Source organism: Mesoplodon bidens (assembly GCF_964165515.1).
Source record: "Mesoplodon bidens genome assembly, chromosome: 12".
Taxonomy (NCBI): Eukaryota; Metazoa; Chordata; class Mammalia; order Artiodactyla; family Ziphiidae; genus Mesoplodon; species Mesoplodon bidens.
In genome coordinates this window covers 80,617,632-80,637,632 of record NC_138168.1, presented here as the reverse complement: position 1 = coordinate 80,637,632, position 20,001 = coordinate 80,617,632, and the positions used below count along the sequence as shown (strand labels likewise).

General features: G+C 36.9%; 1 protein-coding gene across 1 annotated transcript; it reads right to left on the bottom strand.

The window, feature by feature from the left end:
* Positions 1-5,612: 5,612 nt before the first annotated feature.
* VIP (vasoactive intestinal peptide) lies at positions 5,613-10,480 on the bottom strand (the record flags this gene model as incomplete). The annotated part of the gene is made up of 5 exons (XM_081251067.1): positions 5,613-5,658; positions 6,478-6,603; positions 7,375-7,479; positions 8,420-8,542; positions 10,374-10,480. 5 exons carry the CDS (start codon positions 10,478-10,480, stop codon positions 5,613-5,615), a joined length of 507 nt encoding a protein of 168 aa, XP_081107193.1.
* Between the last annotated feature and the right edge of the window lie 9,521 nt (positions 10,481-20,001).

Here is a 20,001-nt window from a genome sequence, read left to right as displayed (position 1 = left end):
AGGCACTCCACACATCAGTGTTTCTTGCTCTTGCTTTTGACTTGACATTAGTTGTGCTATGGGCTGAAATATGTTCTCCTAAAATTCACATGTTGTAGTCCTACCCACCCAGTACCATAAAATGTGACTCTTTGGAGATAGGGTCTTTAAAGAGGTAATTAAGTTAAAATGAGGTCATTAGGGAGCATCTTAATCCAATATGACTGGTATCCTTATATAAAGAGAAATTTGAACACAAACATATGCATGCACAGAGGGAAGACCATGTAAAAACACAGGGAGAAGATGGCTATCTGCAAGCCAAGGAGAGAGACCTCAGAAGGAACCACACTGGCGACACCTTCATCTTGGACTTCTAGCTTCCAGAATGGTGAGATATTAAATTTAAACCATGTAGCCGATAGCATTTTGTTATGGCAGCCCTAGCAAATTAATACAAGTGAATTCCTTTAAACAAGTAACATTTTTATGTAGATTCTTAAAACTTAATTCTTTTTTAAAAATATATATTTATTTATTATTTAGTTCTGGCCATGTTGGGTCTTCATTGCTGTGCATGGGCTTTCTCTAGATGTGGCACGCAGGGGCTACTCTTCATTGTGGTGCGCGGGCTTCTCATTGCAGTGGCTTCTCTTGTTGCGGAGCTTGGGCTCTAGGTGCACGGGCTTCAGTAGTTGTGGCTCGCAGGGTCAGCAGCTGTGGCTCGTGGGCTCTAGAGTGCAGGCTCAGCAACCATGACTCACGGGCCCAGCCGCTCTGCAGCATGTGGGATCTTCCCGGACCGGGGCACGAACCCATGTCCCCTGCATAGGCAGGCGGACTCTCAACCACTGCGCCACCAGGGAAGCCCAATGAATCTTATTTTGCATAACAGCAGCATTTAAATCTGTTAAGGATGCCTTCTTCCTTGAAAGGCTTTCTTCACTTGTTTTCCAGATTTACACACTTTCCTATTTTTTTTCCTATTTCACTAGCTTCTCTTTTCAGTCATTTTTACCTCATTTTTTCCTCAACACCTCAGCCTATTAATGTTGGCATGCCTCAGTGTTATGGGTTGAATTGAGTCCCCCAAAATCCATATGTTGGAGTCCTAATCCCCGGTCCCTCAGAATGTGACATTATTTGAGACAGGGTTTCTGCAGAAGTAGCCAAGTTAAAATGAGGTCATTAGGAAGGGTTCTAATCCAATATGACTGGTGACCTCATAAAAAAAGGGGAAATTTGGAGACACACAACACAAAGGGAGAACACCATGTGAAGATCAAGACAGAGATTGAGGTAATGCTTTCACAAGCCAGAAGTTGCCAGCAAACCATGGGAGGCTAGGGAAGAGGAGCCAGTTCTCCTTCACAGTGCTTAGAAGGAACCAACCCCACTGACACCTTGATCCAAGACTTTTAGCCTCTGGAATTGTGAAACAATCCATTGCTATTGCTTAAGGCTCTCCATGTGTGGTGCTTTGTTATGGGAGCCTGAGTGAATGAATACACCCAGGGGTCAGGTGTTCAGATTCTTCTCTAGCCTCATTCAGTCCCTGGGTGATCTTACTGTCTTGTGCTTTTAAATCCCATCTGCATACTGAAATCTCCCAGTAGTTTATCTCCAGCCCAGTATCTCCTCAGAACCCTCACGGATATCCCCGACTCTACACAACATCAGCTTTCACCTGTCCAAAATGGACCTCATCTTCACCAGGAACCTCCTTACCCACAATCTTCTTCATCTCATTTAATAGAAACCTCATCCTTCAAGTTGCTCAGGTCATTACCTTGGAATCATTCTGGACTTTTCTCTTTCTTATCTTCCATTTATCAGCAAAAAACTTGACTCTACTTTCAAGATGTAGTCAGACTCCACTTCTCACCACCTGCACTGCTGGTGCCCTGGTAGTCTCATCATCTTTCATGTGATTTATAGCAGTAGCCTCCTCATTTGTGTCCCAACTTCCACCCCTAGAACCCCTTCACCGTATTCCCAGTGTAGCAGCCAAAATGATCCTGTTAAAAAGCATTTCAGAAAATCCAAAACTCTGCAATACCTCCTCATCTCACTCATCAAGTCCTTGCAGTGGCCAGTGAAGCCCCACAAGTTCCGATCTTTGGTAATGTCTTTGACCTCATCTCCTCCTCAGCTCTCGTCCAGCACATACTGCTCCAGCCATACTGCCTTTCTTGTTGTGCAGATGTGTCAGGACTGTTCCCTCACTTGAACCTGCTCTTTCTTATGCCCAGAACACTCATATCTCAGATATCCACCTAGTACATCATAGTCATTCAACAAATGTTTCTTGAAGGAATAGGAAATCAGTTGAAAATATTGCCATTAGTAAGATAAAATTAAAACTCTTTAGATTCACATTCAATTTGCACTATAATTATGCCCCCATTTGATCTTTATAAGCTCCTTGTGTGCAAATAACATCTAGACATTTTGTTTTCACTGCAGTGATTTGCATAGAAAAGTCATTTAACAAAGATCTAATAATTTGTAGAATCAGATATGAACAAAAGGTAAAGTTAGTCCTATTCACTTCAAATTGTGTAAACTGTTTTACAATTACTAGTAGTTCTAGATTAGTCTCTCCTTATATAGTCATTTGTTCTAATTCTAGCAAATGAAACCAGGCAAAGTTTTGCCTGTGATGATGATTTGTCATTAATAATTAGGGTCTACCTGACTCTCACTTCCCTTGTCATTTCATTAAGCTTTTTAGGTAAGAATTTAAGATGCATAGCCTGAGATTTTCAAAAATCCCTGCATAAATCTCTTCTTTCCTTGTTTTATATTCATAGAACCCCAGTTTTTTGCTGAGCACATGACCATCCAGAAAAAAAAAAAATTCCCAGCCTCTTTTGCAAATGACTGTGACCATAAAACTCTATTATACTCAAGTAAGAGATCAGTTAAGAGAGAACAATCATGTACTCTTTGCTCCCTTTTCTTCCACACCTCTTCCTCCATCCTGCTGCCTGAAATGTGGGTATGATGGCTGGATCTATAGATGCATTTTTGGATCATGAAGAAAAGAGCCATGTCCTAGGAAATGAGGGGTGAGCTGGAAGGGGTTTAGATTATTGAGGACTTCATGGAGCAGAACCATCATATTAACCCTTGACATTTTACTTCTGGCCTTGTATGAGAAAGAAATTTCTCTCCTATTTAAGTCACAGTTATTTTAGGACACACCCAAAATCAAACATAATCCTACCTCAAACATCACAAAAACTATCTAGTTCTTGGAAACTTAGAGCTAAAATGCACTACTGCTGCATCGTTTAAAAGAATCAAAACAATAGAAAGTGTATGCAATGATAACCAAAGGTTTTTATTTTCTATATTTAATTTCTTACAATCATTTTGGAAAAATAGTTGTTTCTCCAAAAGTGCTTTCACTGAAGAAAGTTGATATGACCTAAGCATTATCTGAGAGATTATGGAAAAAATATTTATCACTGAGAAACAAATGTTCCTTTCAGTTTACATGTTACACATACTTAACACAAGCATAAAGGAAAAGTCCAGTGTCAGAAGTAGAGGCCATTCTCCTTAACTGAAACATTCAATCAGAAGAGAGTTTTTGGCGATAAGAGATCCAAAATTGAGAGATGTAAAAATCTCGTTCAAAACGAATGCTGCCTAAGAATGTGGAAACCTACAACATTTTCTGAAAATCTTTTTCGAAGAATGTCTCTTTGTTTTTGGTATTCTCTTAGACACTCTGAAGTTTATTTGACACAGCATCCTATCTGCTCAACATTCAAATTTAGAAGTGCTGATTATCTGCTCCACTCTTTTGAATAGTTAAGTATGTCCTATAAATAAACACATCAATTTTGCTCTATTACTACCCTTCCAAAAAGCCTCATATAATTGGAAGTAACTTAGTATTTACTTATCATTAAATATATATTTGTTAGAAAGGATACACAGCATATGAAATCACAGGATTCTCATGAGTTAAAGACAAATTTTAGAACTCACAAATAATATTTACAATGTAAACATCACATTATTACATCAGAGTAAAATAAATCACAACATTCACAACACGGCATATTTTATTTGGTTTTGATATTGAAGTTGTTTTCTTGAATTTCTTATGTAGAACTCAAAATAGAAATACTTTGCTTATCGTTTTCCTTCAAGAATTCTGAAAAATAAAGAAATGGTGATTTAAGCATAAAAACATTTTTATTTACAGCCTCTTACTTTCATTTACTTCTCCACTCATTTGATAAATATTTCTCCTAGCCCCTCATCATCAGCTTTTAAGAGGTGATCGCGTTTTGGGATATCAAGAGGCAATCTTCCAAAGGACTTATTGTTGGAAAGGAAGCCAGAATGTGAAGGGGTTCTCTAATTAGTCATAAATAATTACCCATTTGTAATTTTCACAACTGGTTGACCAACAAAACTTCCTGTTAAAAGAATTTGTCCAATGTCACCCATTCAAAAAAGCAAAGAATGGAGGATGGAAACTCATAAAAAGACAGAGTAATTAATCCTCCTTTATATTGTAGTGCCTATTGTATTTCTTAATTTATTGGAAAAACCTTATTTTTATAAACATTTTTTCGAGAAGCTATATGTAACTCGCTTTCTTTTTTGAGCATTTGAGGAATTCGTTTCTCTGAAATGTCTATGCATGATGAGGAATAGGCACATATAGCACCCCTGACCATATATCTTACAGGTGTCTCTCATGTGACAGTACCAGAGTTGAGCAGGTGTTACAGAAACCATAGGATCCACAAAACCAAAAGTATTTTTTTGGAGTCCTTTAGAGAAATTTTTGACAACCTGATATAGCAATGCTACAAAATTTCTTTAAAGATTTACCAAGCATTATAAAAATATTTTATGAACTAATGTATACAGTAATGTAACTCAGGAAAGAACTATGCCTTGTATCCATGTTCACATAAAAACAATTTTGATAACAATCTTATCACTTAACAAAGGATAAAATCTATTCGTGTTTTCTCTACTTAAAAAATGTTTTACAGTGAGTATTATTAGAGTCGTTGTACCCACACTGACTTCATAGGTAAAATAAGCTAAATTTGACTTTCAGTGCATGAAGTTTACTATGTTTTAGGAAACACAGTGAGACCCAGACTGTCTTGGTATTTTCACAATAATGAGCCACGCTGTAATTTTATGGTGTTTCCTTATTCTTAAATTAAATGAGATGTTAACAGTCAATCATGGGACTAGACCTTAAATTAATAGAAGCAGCATGGCTTGACTATCAAAGAGAAAGCCAGTTTTTCTCATTAGTGTGAGTCAGTCTTTTTCATATCTCATCAGAAGGATAGGAAAGAGTCTGTGTAAGCTAGGAGATACCAAACTGTTTATTCATTGTGAGCTTTCTCTTTCATGCTATCAGAACACTGCATGAATCATTTCAAGCTGTTTCCTAAGCTGGGGTCCACTTCAGATAGAAGTGTCCTTCTTAGATGAGGTCTCACTGAGAGACCTCTAAGATGTTTTTTACCAAGTGACTCTTAACCTACTTAAATAGTTAGATGATTGCTACTAGAATATAATAACTCACAGTGATACTCACCACTGGGAAGCTGTCAGCAGCTTTGTTCCAAAGAAATTTTTCATCATTTTTCTATCTCTTCGAGAAAGTTAGGAGATTCTCCCTCACTGCTGCAGACCAGAAAGAGAGAATCGTGCATGTTAAGGCTCTTGGATGAGAAAGCTTCTAAAGGAGAGGTGATGTGTGACCCAGGTTGTTCTAGGTGCTCTGTAAAGTGCACTAGGAGCTAAACAATTCTCATTCAGGTGAGTCATTACCTATGAAAGGTTCTTCAATCTTCAAGTGTCTAAAAGTTTTCTTACAGAATTATAATCTGGTGGGCAAAAAGAGGCCCCTTGCCTGATTTCACCCAAACAGAATTGTCTTTCATACTCACCATCTAAACAAAAATAATTGGAATAAAAAGAGAGAGTATCACATGTCCTAGATATTGTGCTCCCATATTTACACACCACGGAGAAACATAGGTTTTACTGAATCTGAGAAGACAAAATAATTCATGGTTTAATTCAGTAAAATGCAGATATTAAATATGCAGGTAAAGGGAATTCCATGTGGTACCAAATTGCTAGTTGACTGCCCTTTACATGTTTTAAAAATCAGCACATTTGATAAAACCTGTTCCCAGACTCCAACTAGATGTCTCTATAGTCATCATTTTTAACCCTGGAAGCACAGTAGAAACAACTGGGGAACTCTTAAAAAATACCAGGGTCTAGAGCCGCATCCCTAGAACCACTAATTTTCTGGCATTTGGTCTTGGGTTAGGCTCAGACATCAGTATTTTCAAAATTCTCCAGGGTAGTCTAATGTTAGCCAAGGTTGAGAATTACTGCTTCAGAGCTAGAGAGAGAGACATCTCCATATGCAGCTTCTATTTTGAAAGTCATTTACAATTTCTCATTTTAGCAAGTTTTCTGTTTCTTTACCTCCGCTTTCCATTTAGAATTGAGTTCAAGTATTTCTTTACAGCCATTTGTTTTCGAAGGCGGGTATAGTTGTCAGTGAAGACTGCATCTGAGTGGCGTTTGATTGGTCCCTGGTCTTCTGAGATGCTATTGTTAAGAAACGAGAGAATAAGGAAACCAAATAATTTTAACAAGAAATGATAAAGGTACCAAAAGTCTGAATTTCTTGGAGTCAGATAAAAAGAAATTCCAACACCCAACTCATTTTCTATCACAAAAAGACTGAAAGAAAAATGCATTTAAGCCTAAGGATAGGGGAGCAAGGAATAATCCAACATACTTTGGCCTTTACTGGGAGTGCCTTTAGACACATTCTGTCCTAACTGAGTGAATAATTTATGAAAAAAAAAGGGCACTACTTGAAATTGTGTTCTGCCATTGGAAGGAAAAGTTCTTTAAAAAATAAATACTTCTTTATGAAGCTATGCCACTCTGAGTAGTACCTTCTACATATTCAGTTATTGTCCATTTAAAGACAGAATCTTCCAATGTTTGCTTTGAGTAGGAAGTAAAACACAAACACTAAAGTTAACCTTAAAATTTGCTTCAGTTTGTACTATGTCTTATTTATTTTTTACTGTGTCTAGTTCAGTTTGTATGCAGATTTATAACTGATTATTATTTAAGAAAAACAAGTGTGTCTGGAGCCAATGAGTATGATACTACTAGGAAAACTTCTTTTCTTAATCCATGGGCCTGGTACATTTTATTGAAGAATATAAATTATTTGATAACTAAATTAAACATTATCAAGAGTTATCCATTTTGAATAAAGTAAATAAGTTGTTTACAGTGAAAATATAATTGTCAAATTTAATAATCATAACATGTTTTTTAAAAATAATAAATTCTCTTTACCTAATTCGTTTTCCAATAAGGGACTCAAGGTACTTTTTGGCAGAAAGTTGACTTAAGAGTCTACTATAGTCACTGGTGAAAACTCCATCAGCATGTCTGACATTTCTGAAACAAGGAAGAGAGAATAGTCATTATTTTGTAAATAGTTTGCTAAAATATCATTTTGGCTCATTCGATACAAAAGGAACATCAACTTATTTGAAAGCTCCTCATGTAAACTTAAATCCAAAAGGAGGTTTTCTAACAACCCAATAAACAATATAATCTATTGACTTATTCTAATGACTTATATCTATATTTCCAGCCCAACAGTTTGAAAAATTAAAGAAATTAGCTTTTTGAGAAGCATATCTCAATATTAAAATAATATTCTCTGGTAGAACCTATAAAACTAATTCTCTTCTAAGAAATACTGGTGGGAAAATATATTTAGTTTCTATTTATTTATGGTGCTTTATTTCTTCTATTCTGAATAAAGGTATATGCAAAGGGAAATTATCCAGATTTTAGTAAAAAATCCTCTTATGCCTTTTGCTATTTCTTCTGCCAAAATATTTGGAAACAAAATCTCTTAATATAGAAAGGATCATAGAGCATATCAACCAAATTTTCCATCCAAATGAGAAATAGTTTTTGCTTTATCTTTTGTATAGAGTTACCCTCTCTACACTGGAATGCTGCTCTGGACAAATGGTTCCATGAAATGCATAGCTTTTATTATTAGACACCTTTTCTTTACATAGAGGTGAAACTCTTGAATGTTATAAATGCTATAGTTTTACAAGAATTGGCACATCTTCTGATGTTAAAAATTTATGCAACAGAATATAAGTGGATGAGTTGCTCAGTCTGGCCTCTTACAACCTCTCTACATGAAAATCATGTACAGCAGCAAGAGCTTCAATAAATCAGGCTGAATGAAGCCATGACACATGGAAACTTGTAGTGCTATGCTATGAGAGTAGCTTCATGGTGACACAAAAACAAAATGTTTAGATTTCAAAAAAACATTTTCTAAAATAAAACACAATAAAAATGAACTCACCTGGATACATCATAATAAGGTGTGTCATTTTCAGCTAATGTATTCTGTAAAACATCAGTTTCTGCTTTTAATGAAATTTGATCAGGTTCATTTGCTCCTTCAAAAGGCATTCTGTCACCCACACTGTTAGGAAAAAATACTGTAAAGTATAATACATTCCTTTCTCAGAAGCTAGTGCTCCTGATTTTACAAACATTTGAAATAAGTTATTCAAAATCTTAGGATATATCACCCATTCACAATATATGAACAGCATAATTGATTTAATGGCTTCTATGGTTTACAAGAGTATAAATAGTGGAATTTTTATTACCCCATAAAATACATGCCATATAACTTTTACAGGCTTTATGTACCAGAAGAGCTACTTAGTTCAGTCTTTCAGAGCATGAAGCAAAGTACACTTCCTTGGCAATAGCTTCACTTTGCAAAGTTCACAGGTAGAAAGATTTTATACAAAATAGAAACTTTGGAAAAAATTTTATATTCAATATGAAAATTGGGAGCAATTCATGTATTTGTTGATGGTCAGTATTACTTGTCTCAACATATCTCAAGAGCTGAGTATTAACTATTTTTCTTTCTCTAAGTTCCTAAACTTTGCTTCAAAGATTCACCTTGGTGTGATGTATTTCTATGTATTGACCAAGTCCGAAGACTTTCTCCATCTCTGAATAGTTACTCAAATTCAATGAATTTTGTCGAGCTATTTTGTTTCAAATCTTATGTAGTAACACAATTTTAATAAGGGATATACAATGCTTTACAGGAAGGCTAAGCATAGACATGCCTATACATGGAATATGACTATACTTGTGAATGCATGCACATTTTGAATACCAGCACAGTGTTAAAATAAAGTGTGTGCATATTTTCACTGTTGGGGTAAACCTCTAAGGAGTGTGTCACCTGCTGGGCACTTGTGTATTTTTTGGTGAGGCAGTAGCTGGTAGACAGTAACAAGCAGCCCTCTTTGAGTATGAAGCCTAGCAATCAATGCAAACTTCGTCATTCTTGAGATTATTCATCTCTTGTGATATAACCATTCAGATAGACTCATTCTATTTAATTATCAAAGCAATATATGATCTGGCTTTAAACAGACTTCACAGAGAACCACTAACAGCTAAGGGATTATTTACTCTATCGAGCATAAGCTTACCTTGAACAAAGAATTAGGAATAAGAAAATAAGCAAAGAAGTGAGTATTTGTCCTTAGATATAGTAGTCCCTGTAAACTGGAAGGAAACTAATGTAGTTTCCATTTACTGTTTCCTTCCTTAGCATAAATTTATTTCAGATAAAGCTTTAAAGATGAGTTGTATTATACTGTATGAACTTGAAATATGAAACACAACATAGAGAGCAGTAAAACTAAGGAATTATGATAAAAACCAAGTCCCTTAAAATTCATTCATTGGGGGAGGGTGTCTCAGTAGATCAATTATCCCACAATTTTTAATATTGACAAATTGATTCTGCCTAGTCTGTCCAACATGATTTTATGCATATTCCACTAATCAACTACTCATCTTATGATTATTTGCTGACTGATCTTGAAAATGAACTAAAATGAGGTAGGCAACTAGACACCTATTTTTCCAACAGAAACTGAACTGAACTGAGATGTCAAAGGAGAATAGCTCATTACTCATCTAAAACTGGTTTTGAATGAAAGGAAAGTCAAACCCTCCTTCTGCCTTGCTCGGAAATGTGATCCACCCTACCCATAAAACTAATCATTGACACTGTCTCTCTGGCCCTGAGAGTGAATTCCAAGACTCAGAATAATCATGTGGACCTGAAGTTGAAAAAACTTGCTTAACATGTTAACCAACAGATTTAAATAACTAATACCTAATTTTTTAAATTGAGCTGCCCAAAATAACATATAGGAAATTCCCATTTCCATGGAGAAGGAATATTCAACTCTCTGAATTGAAAGAGAACCTACCTTAGAGCAGAAGGTGCTCCAAAAAGAGGCCATGCCAAGGTCTGCGAGAAAAGCACACTGAAAAGTATCAGGAACAGGAGTAGCTGGGGTTTGCTTCTCGTTTCCATCTCTCTGTACCTCAAAGGGGAGAGAATCACATTGGCTTTTCCAACCACAGATGTTCCAGTAAGGTAATTCTGAGTGTCTAGCAGTAATGTCTTAAGACTCTTGCAGAGTTTAGAAAAAGTAATTTTCATCATATAGAAAGAGTTAAACTGCAATATGATTACTTTTTATATCAAAAAGGTTTTTTTGTGTGTGAATGTTACTTGATTAAAAATTAGGATCTTTTTCAACTGCTGCCTATCTCTCACTAGGCACAAGCATATATTGAATGCAATACTTTTATAGTATTAGAAGTAACTATAGGGACTTTCCTTATAACAAATTGTAACATCCATGTTTAGTATTTTTTCTAACTAAGGAAACAACTTCAAGAAACTAAAGTTTCTTCTTTTACTCTAAATTTTTAGTATCTGATTAATATATAACTGGAGCATCATCTATTTAATAATATATGTATATATGTATATACATATCCTTATAAAATTATTCTGTATATACATTTTTCCTCTTTTAATTGTAGATGTTACAATTAACATGGAGTTTAATCTCTGTAAAGAGTTTGGTTTTGAACAAACTCACTCAATTTGTAGTGAAAATTAATACAAAAAAAATAATTGAACCACATATTACCACTGAAATAATTTTTGCCATAAAAGGAAAAATATATTAAATACAAAGCCTGTATATTTTTACATCTAATACACTTACACATTTCATTTCTAAATAGTTTCTAAATAGAAATTTAGGAGTTTGATGTCTGTTTCTTGTGCTGTCTGTAAAACTCACAGCATTTAAATTTAAAGAGGAAAATAAATGCTTTTTAAGTTCACATAACTAACATATGAAATAGAAAGAACAGCACTAAAAAACAAGTTGAAACTTCCAAAACAAATGTATCCACTGAACCTTCAGTCAAAAATTTACATACAAGCCAAAAAAAAAAAACCCCAAAACCCTACTTTAACACATTATTTTTAAAGGAGCATTGAGTAAAAGAAAAAACAGGGTAAAGCATTTTCCGACTAAAGAATTCAGAAAACCCATTCATATGTGGGAAGTTGAGGCATTTCTATACTTACCAGGTGACTTAGAAACCTGTATTTTTGTTGTTGTAAAGGAGGAACACTGTAAAATTCTTTTTCAAGAGAAAAAAAACCTCAATATATCCTGAGAAAAGTTCCAGAGACAGGGGGAGAAAAAAAAGAAGAAAGGTTAAGTTTTCACTTACCTTGTTGAGTAGTGTTCCTAGGGAGCTTTCTGTTCCAAGGATAATATTAGAGCTGTCTCAGGTGCTGAAGTCCCGTGAGGCCGACAAAGTCTCCACCAGTGCTCTTGCCCTTAGAGCTGAACCAGAACTTGGTACTGGCTGAGGGTTGGCTACTATTGTAAGCAACTGCTTTTCACTCTACCCTGACCAGCATTTCAAAGCCCATCATTTTATAGGGCTTAAGCGTAGGGCTGAGCAATCACAAAGCTCTCTGAAAGACGTCACAATAGTACTCTCATGGGATGAATAGGACTTGAAGTTCTTATTAAATTGTCATTATGCCTGATTTATATAAATTTATAGTGAGTAACTTCAAGATGTAAGCTATAAAGAGGAAAGTTACTTTTCTTTAAACAAAAAAAGGTACCAAGCTTAATGTGAAATAGTTTAATCTCTAATGAGTAACAATGAAATAAAAGACTGATTAGTGTTATGGTCAAGGCCACTGGAATTCCTTCAGAAAATAAGAATTTTATGTACAGGAACAGATGCAGAAAGCAACAAATACTTAGGCTCATAAGCTTACAAACATAATTCTCCTTTATTATAAGGCATCAATTGCCCTAAAGCCTTTTTATTTTTATACTATTCATGTAGATCCTGACTTAATCTTTCTTGAGATCTATCCTAATTTTAAAAGAATCCAGAAATAATTTTCCTTATTCTTTCTATTACTACTTTTTCTTTATATTGAAACAAGTCCCTGGATAAATTTTCAAAAAGCCTCTAAGATAGTATAATATACACACTGTTGCTTAGAATAGTAGCAGTACTGCTGTTTCACATTAGCATAAAAATGTCATAATTCCTAATGCATTTTCACATACATGACCTCAAATGATCCCCCAAAAAATTATCGTACTGGATAGTCCCAAAGATTCATTTTTTTCTTTCTTTTTGAACATTATATTCATCAGTATTTTAAAGTCTTGCACTGTGTGGAATTATATATATCCCTGAACACACACCACACGCATACCAGCTTTTAACATTTCCAGCTCAGTCACTTGACAGGTGATTACAAAGAACTAGTTGGCAAGCATTTATGGAGTACTTTGATAAAAAATTTCTATTTGTGGGTTTTTAATTCAAAGTAGCCTAGCATCAGAGTTTAAGGTAAAAATTCAGCTACCTGAACAACTTCATGGACAACAAAGCAAAATGTTACTCTCCCTTTTGTTTAAAAAAAAAATGGCCAGGGTGTGTATTCTTTTATATTTTTCTTTGTAAGTCCCTCAAGGGGTAACAGCTCTAAAGCCCCCTTTCTTTCTTCTACTTTATGATTTCAGTATCTATTTCCTTCATTCAAAGTCAGACTGATCCAGTAAAAGAATATCCTGCTTTGCTTAATCATATTTTCTAATCCAGTTACAAGAAAAATTCAATGAATTAAATTTCAAAAAGTCTGGAAATTGGTTTCCCAGCTGACAGCTCTGACTTAAGCCAGAGTTCCTGTGGCTTAATTCCAGGAAATCTTTTTTTACCTGATAATTACAAACTAGAGGTTGAAATCATTCTCATATGGAATTTTTTTTATCCTTAGCTGTTCATCACCTAATTCCCAGTGAAGCAATTTTATCTGAGAACAGCAACAGCAAAATAAATTGATTGAGAGTCACAGGGAACCCACTGCTGAAGGTAAGCAACAAAATCTAAAAGAAAAGAAGACATGAAGTTGATTATTATTTGGTCTAAGCAAGTACTTAGCATTCAGAGTAACTACAGTAGGTTTTCCAATGATGAAGACAGTTTCTCCCATTATAATAATAAAACACAAAAATAAAGAGAAATAATTAAAACTTATTACCTCTGAATAAAAATAAACTAAATCAAAGAACTGTGTTTTTTCCTATGAATTTAAATTAGAAATCAAAACTGAATTTCAAAATGGGATCATAGCACCATCTTCAGGTTGAAAAGCCTTAATTCAGAAAATTTTTTAAAAATGTGTTTCTTCTCTTTTCTTTCAAGGAAATGGATGTAAACCAGAGGCTCTTTATCCAGCTAAATTATGGAATCTTCCAGAGAAAGAAACATGTTAAAAACTACTATAGCTGAGTTTATTCTGAATACTTTGTTACTATAAAACTCAGTAAATACAAAAATACAAATGTGAATTTACTGTTTAAATCTGCTATTTCCCCTACTTTGGCATATCTTTCTATAATGTTCCCACATCTCTAGCAGAACTTATTTCCTACCTCAAGGCTTCTCATTAAAATGATATTTATAAAAAGAAGAACCAGTTGTTCATACAACTAGAACTGATCTCCAAGACCCTTCTTTTACAAGTAAGTAAACTGATATCCAGAGAGTTTAAGTAATTTTCAGGTGGTAGTTACAAATAGGGGATGAAACCTAGGTCTTCTGATCTTGATTAAGCTTTCTTTCCATTAAGGACTGGTGGTTTTCTGTAACTGTTGTTATCACCATTACTGATGCTAACAGGTCATATAAGAAAAAAAAAAAGTCATAAAAACATTGGCTCGTCTCGTTTTTTCACCATCTGGACCAAAGATAGAGAAAGAAAACTGGCATTCTAAACTAAAACATACTGAATGTAGGAAAATCAGATGGAAGGGGTTTTCAGGCTCAGAAAATAGGCAGAAAGCCAGAGTCACCCTTTTTTCCTTAGTGAAAAGAGCTAATAGAGGGTCCTTATTAAAGATGAAAAGCTAAAGCTGTGCTCTTCTGCTTCTTTTTTTGTTTGTTTGTTTGTTTGTTTGTTTTTTTCGGTACGTGGGCCTCTCCCGTTGCGGAGCACAGGCTCCAGACTCGCAGGCTCAGCGGCCATGGCTCACAGGCCCAGCCGCTCCGCGGCATGCGGGATCCTCCCAGACCGGGGCATGAACCCGCGTCCCCTGCATCGGCAGGCGGACTCTCAACCACTGCGCCACCAGGGAAGCCCTCTTCTGCTTCTTGATGTGACAGCTTTGCCTGCCTAACTCAGCCAAACTCACACTCAGCCCTGAGACCTGTCCACTATTTGCCAGGGTCATCCTGAGGGTCTACATGAGAGTTTTGCAAACCACTGGCTGTGAGCCGCATCTGGCTCAATACCCTGGGTTTTGTCACTCAAGCTAGGAATGATGTTTACATTTTTAAAAAGTTGAAAAATGTTAATAGAAGGAAAATACTTTGTTTGAAAGTTATATGAAACGTAAAATTTCAGGGCTCATAAATGAAGTTTCATTGGACCATGAAAATGCTTACCACATATGTATTGTCTACGGCTGCTTTTGTGCTATAGTGGCCAAGCTGAGTAGTTGTGACAGAGACCGTAGAGCCTGCAAAACCTAAAATGTTTACTGTTTGGTCCTTCACAGAAAACAAGGGCCACAGAAAACCTGTAGACATCTGGTCTAGAGCTTCCCATTTGGGAAGATATTTAAGAAGTCATGTTTACCTTAATATTCTTAAGTCTTTAGTTTTCAATAACTTGTATTAGGAAACATATATGTGTGTTTATATATTTATGTGTGTATATATATATACACACATATACTTTTAGTGTATACTATGTATAATATCTATGTATATACATATGTGTAATATACATAATGTATACATATATCTAAAGCACCCCTTCATTGTAACATTGTTCATAATAGCCAAGATATGGAAACAATTTAAGTGTCCATAGATGGACGAATGAATAAAGAAGATGTAGTATATACATACACAGTGGAATACTATTCAGCCATACAAAAGAATGAAATCCTTTTTTGAAATGAAATTCATTTGTGACAACATGGATGAAACTTGAAGATATCATGCTAACTGAAATAAGTCAGATGGAGAAAGACAAACACTGTATGATTTCACTCATATGTGGAATTAAAAAAAAAGAAACTAATAAGCAAAATAACACAAAAACAGACTCATAGATCCAGAGATCAGGTTAGTAGTTGCCAGAGGGTAAGGGGGTTGGGAGGGTAGGTGAAACGGGTGAAGGGGGTCAACTGTATGGTAATAGATGGTAACTAGACCTGTGCTGGTGATCACTTTGTAGTGTACCCAGTAGTTGAATCATAATGCTGTACACCTGTAACTTATATCATAAAATAAATAAATGTATTAAGATTTAAGAACAAATTTCATCTAATTCACAATGTCATGATCATACATATGCCCCTCCCTCTACCATACACACATTCCATGTAACCAGCCTTTAACTCAGTGACCCCCCCCCAAACTTAGAGATCAGAATATATGAGTCCACAAAGAGAGGAGGTGTTACCAGTGGAGGAAATGGGAAGCAATGATGTCTAACCCCTGGCTCTTGACTTTAAGAACTCTGAAGTCTATAAGTTAGAACGAAAGATTTGGCAAGAATATTTACTGAGTGAGCTTGCACAGTGTCTGCACCACAATACCTATTCTCGCCAGACCAGGAAAGAGCCTCTGAGATGGGGAAGAGAAGAAATGATTAGAGATGGAGAGACAACCTTCTGCCCTTTGTTGGTAGTAGTAGGTTTATGGCAGGAGTGAAGGGATGCATGACAGAACCCTGCCCTATTAAGCTTGGGGACTAAGTAGTAGAGGCTAACTTGGCTTCATTTCTCATCTGATCGCCACAGCAAACAATGGAGAAACACTCCGCAATGGTAGAGGAAGCAGATAGACCTATATGACAAAGAAAGTCTGCCACTTCCTGCTTGGGAAGACCATAAGTGCCTTCCAGGTGGTAAAAAGTTGAAAGGGCCTACCAATCTTTAACCAAGGGCCAGACCCTACCCAGAGACCAGAGGGGACTGTACATCTCAGTGGACAACAGCAAGGCACAGAACATCCCCCAAGGACCCAGAGACAGCCTCCTGGAATTTCATGTTGTTATGTACACATGCTCACAAACTTAGATGCTACTGTGAGGAAAAAGAGGGAGAGAGCAAATCCTGAACTGACAGAATGTTAAATCTCAAAATTACTGTGTTTACCCAGAAATGACTAAGAATACATTTTCTGTGGACTGGAGGAATAAAATAGAAGTTGAGTTAGAGAAAACATTTTAGAGCTAAAGTTTTTGCACATGATGCTATGTGGCCTGTGAATATTTGTAGTTGCTATTACTCTAAGAATGATCTTGAGTTTGTATGATCATGCTTTGACTAGGAGAAGACTGCACAGGGCCCTTTATCCTACTTAGTATCAACATTAACTTTAAAAAGACTATGATTGCCTTGGCTAAGACTTCCAAAACTATGTTGAATAATAGTGGTGAAAGTGGACATCTTTGTCTTCCTCCTGGTCTTAGAGGAAATGCTTTCAGTTTTTCACCATTGAGAATGATGTTTGCTGTGGGTTTGTCGTATATGGCCTTTATTATGTTGAGGTACGTTCCCTCTATGCCTACTTTCTGGAGCGTTTTTATCATAAATGGGTGTTGAATTTTGTCAAAAGCTTTTTCTGCCTCTCTTGAGATGATCATATGGTTTTCATTCTTCAATTTGTTAATATGGTGTATCATATTCATTGAAGATGTGATACATATATACAGTGAAATATTACTCAGACATAAAAAGGAATGAAATCGCGTCATATGTAGAGATGTGGCTGGACCTAGAGACTGTCAAACAGAGTGAAGTAAGCCAGAAAGAGAAAAACAAATATTGTATATTAATGCATATATGTGGAATCTAGAAAAATGGTACAGATGGGGGTGGGATGAAATGAGAGATTGGGACTGACATATATACACCACTAGGTATAAAATAGATAACTAATGAGGACCTTCTGTATAGCACGGGGAACTCTACTCGGTGCTCTGTGGTGACCTAAATAGGAAGGAAATCCAAAAAGGAGGGGATATGTGTGTACATGTGGCTGGTTTACCTCACTGGGCAGCACGAGCTAGCACAACATTGTAAAGCAACTGTCCCCCAATAAAAATAAATAAATAAAATAAAAAATAGAAAGACTATGAGACAGAAGCCTGGCAATGTTGAGACCCATCCTGGAGTAATGAGCCCCACCCTCGGGTCTTCCTCCAGCCCCTTGTCCTTCAGTCGTTCTTGCTGGTCCCCAGCTTTGACATCTGGTTCCCTTTCTAGCCTTCCCCAGCCCACTTCTTGGCCTTCATGCTCTCAGTCTGTTTCTTTCATTTTGCCTCAGTCCTATATGACCCCCTGGGAAGCCTGAGTTTTGACTACTCTCAGGACAGATCTGATCCCACAGTTTACAAACCCAGGTACCCACCTCTGCTGAATATTCTCCAGTTACTGCTTTGGATCTGCTCTCTGCTCCTGTCCACTCTGCTTTTTGTGCCCTAGAAGGTGGACCTCCACATTCATCCATGGTCTGTGGTCCTCTGGTCTCTGGTTGGGTTTAGACAAAGTGAGGCTCTGGTAGGAAACTAAAGGGACCAAAGATTAGAAGAAAAAATGTTCTGAATATATATATATATATATATATATATTTTTTTTTTTCAGTATGCGGGCCTCTCACTGTTGTGGCCTCTCCCGTTGCGGAGCACAGGCTCCGGACGTGCAGGCTCAGCGGCCATGGCTCACGGGGCCCAGCCGCTCCGCGGCATGTGGGATCTTCCCAGACCAGGGCACAAAACGGTGTCCCCTGCATCGGCAGGCGGACTCTCAACCACTGCACCACCAGGGAAGCCCTGTTCTGAATATTTATTCTCCATAGGCCATCGTTTGGAAGAGACTACATTCCTCCCCGAAGACCCAGAATATATACGGTGGCACCTCTCCTGCAGCCCTAGAGATGCTGAAATCTTAGGTGCTGAGGCTATTGCATGAGTCCTTTGTCACCTCATTGGTTCTCAACATATTTATTAAACTCTCCTCAATCCTTATTAAACTCTGCTATATCTTTATTAAACTCTGCTCAGCTAATGTCTGGAGAGAGCCATGTGTGTCCTTCCCAGACCATACCTCATGCGCTCCCACTCCCAAACCCAACCTCACACTTCTAAGAATAACTGCAGACATTTAATTTAGGATTCAATAGCTTTAGAAGGCATGCTCATTTTTAAAGTTTTAATATTTTAAATTTAAGTTGAGGGAATCCTTAGAATAATCAATGTGGAATCTTGTAGGAAGGTCACTCTAGCCCTGAGCACATCTGTTGGATTGGTTTTTAAATGTTGTAAAACACAAATAAACAAAAAGCCCTTTCAGACCCTTGTTGTTACTCAAGTCCCCCCAGGAAAAGAGGCTGGATCTATTGTAACACATGTCAGGAGGAAAGGTCAGTGTACTACCAGCAGCCAAACACCAAACCCTGATGGGGGTCTCTGTGGGGAGCAGCACAATGGCCCTGGGAAGGAGATCTGAGGCCAACATGGCCTCTACCTCTCCAGGGCTCCTGGCGCCTCATCCTCAGGAAATAAACTCTCACTGTCTAGGAAGCAGGAGATGTGGCTATTTGATAAATTTGATTTTTTAGTTAATCATCATTCTAATATCATGTATGTGTAGTCATTTCACTGTACTTCCCAGGCTGAGCGACTAATGTTCTAATTTCTGACTCATAAAACCATAATTTTTAGCTAGAAAGATAATGTAGTCCTGCCTCTTTGTTTTGAGAGATTATAGGGATTCAAGATCCAAAAGAGGCATCGTTTTCTATTTCATTTAGGGACACAGAGTTGAAAAGCCAAACACTGTCTCAGCTCCCAAGGAGAGTAAAATCAGTACAGACATTGAATTCATAATTATAAGGTGAGTTGGCCTAAGAAGTATGATGTATTATGAGAGGTAGAGCAGGTATTTCTGAGGAAGTTATAGCAAAGTTGAGATTTACTGAGTGCGTGAACCTTGGCTTAAAAATAAGAGGGCTTCCCTGGTGGTGCAGTGGTTGAGAGTCCGCCTGCCGATGCAGGGGACACGGGTTCGTGCCCCGGTCCGGGAAGATCCCACATGCCGCAGAGCGGCTGGGCCCGTGAGCCATGGCCGCTGAGCCTGCGCGTCTAGAGCCTGTGCTCCGCAACGGGAGAGGCCACAACAGTGAGAGGCCCGTGTACCACAAAAAAAAAAAAAAAGAGAGAGAGAGAGAGAAAGAGGGAAGAACATTCTAGGTATAACAAAAAAATATTTTAGAAGATCTGGAAGTATGGCATAAATGAGAAATTAATATGGAACTTTATCTTAAGGGAAAGGAGAGCCAATAAGTAGGGGTGTGATATGAGCTTGTGTTTGTTTTTCAGAAAGATCACACTGGCTGCTATATGGAGAACAGGTAAAGTACTGGGTGTAGAAAAATCAGAATGTCAGTCTGCCAAGACTAATGTTCTAGTTC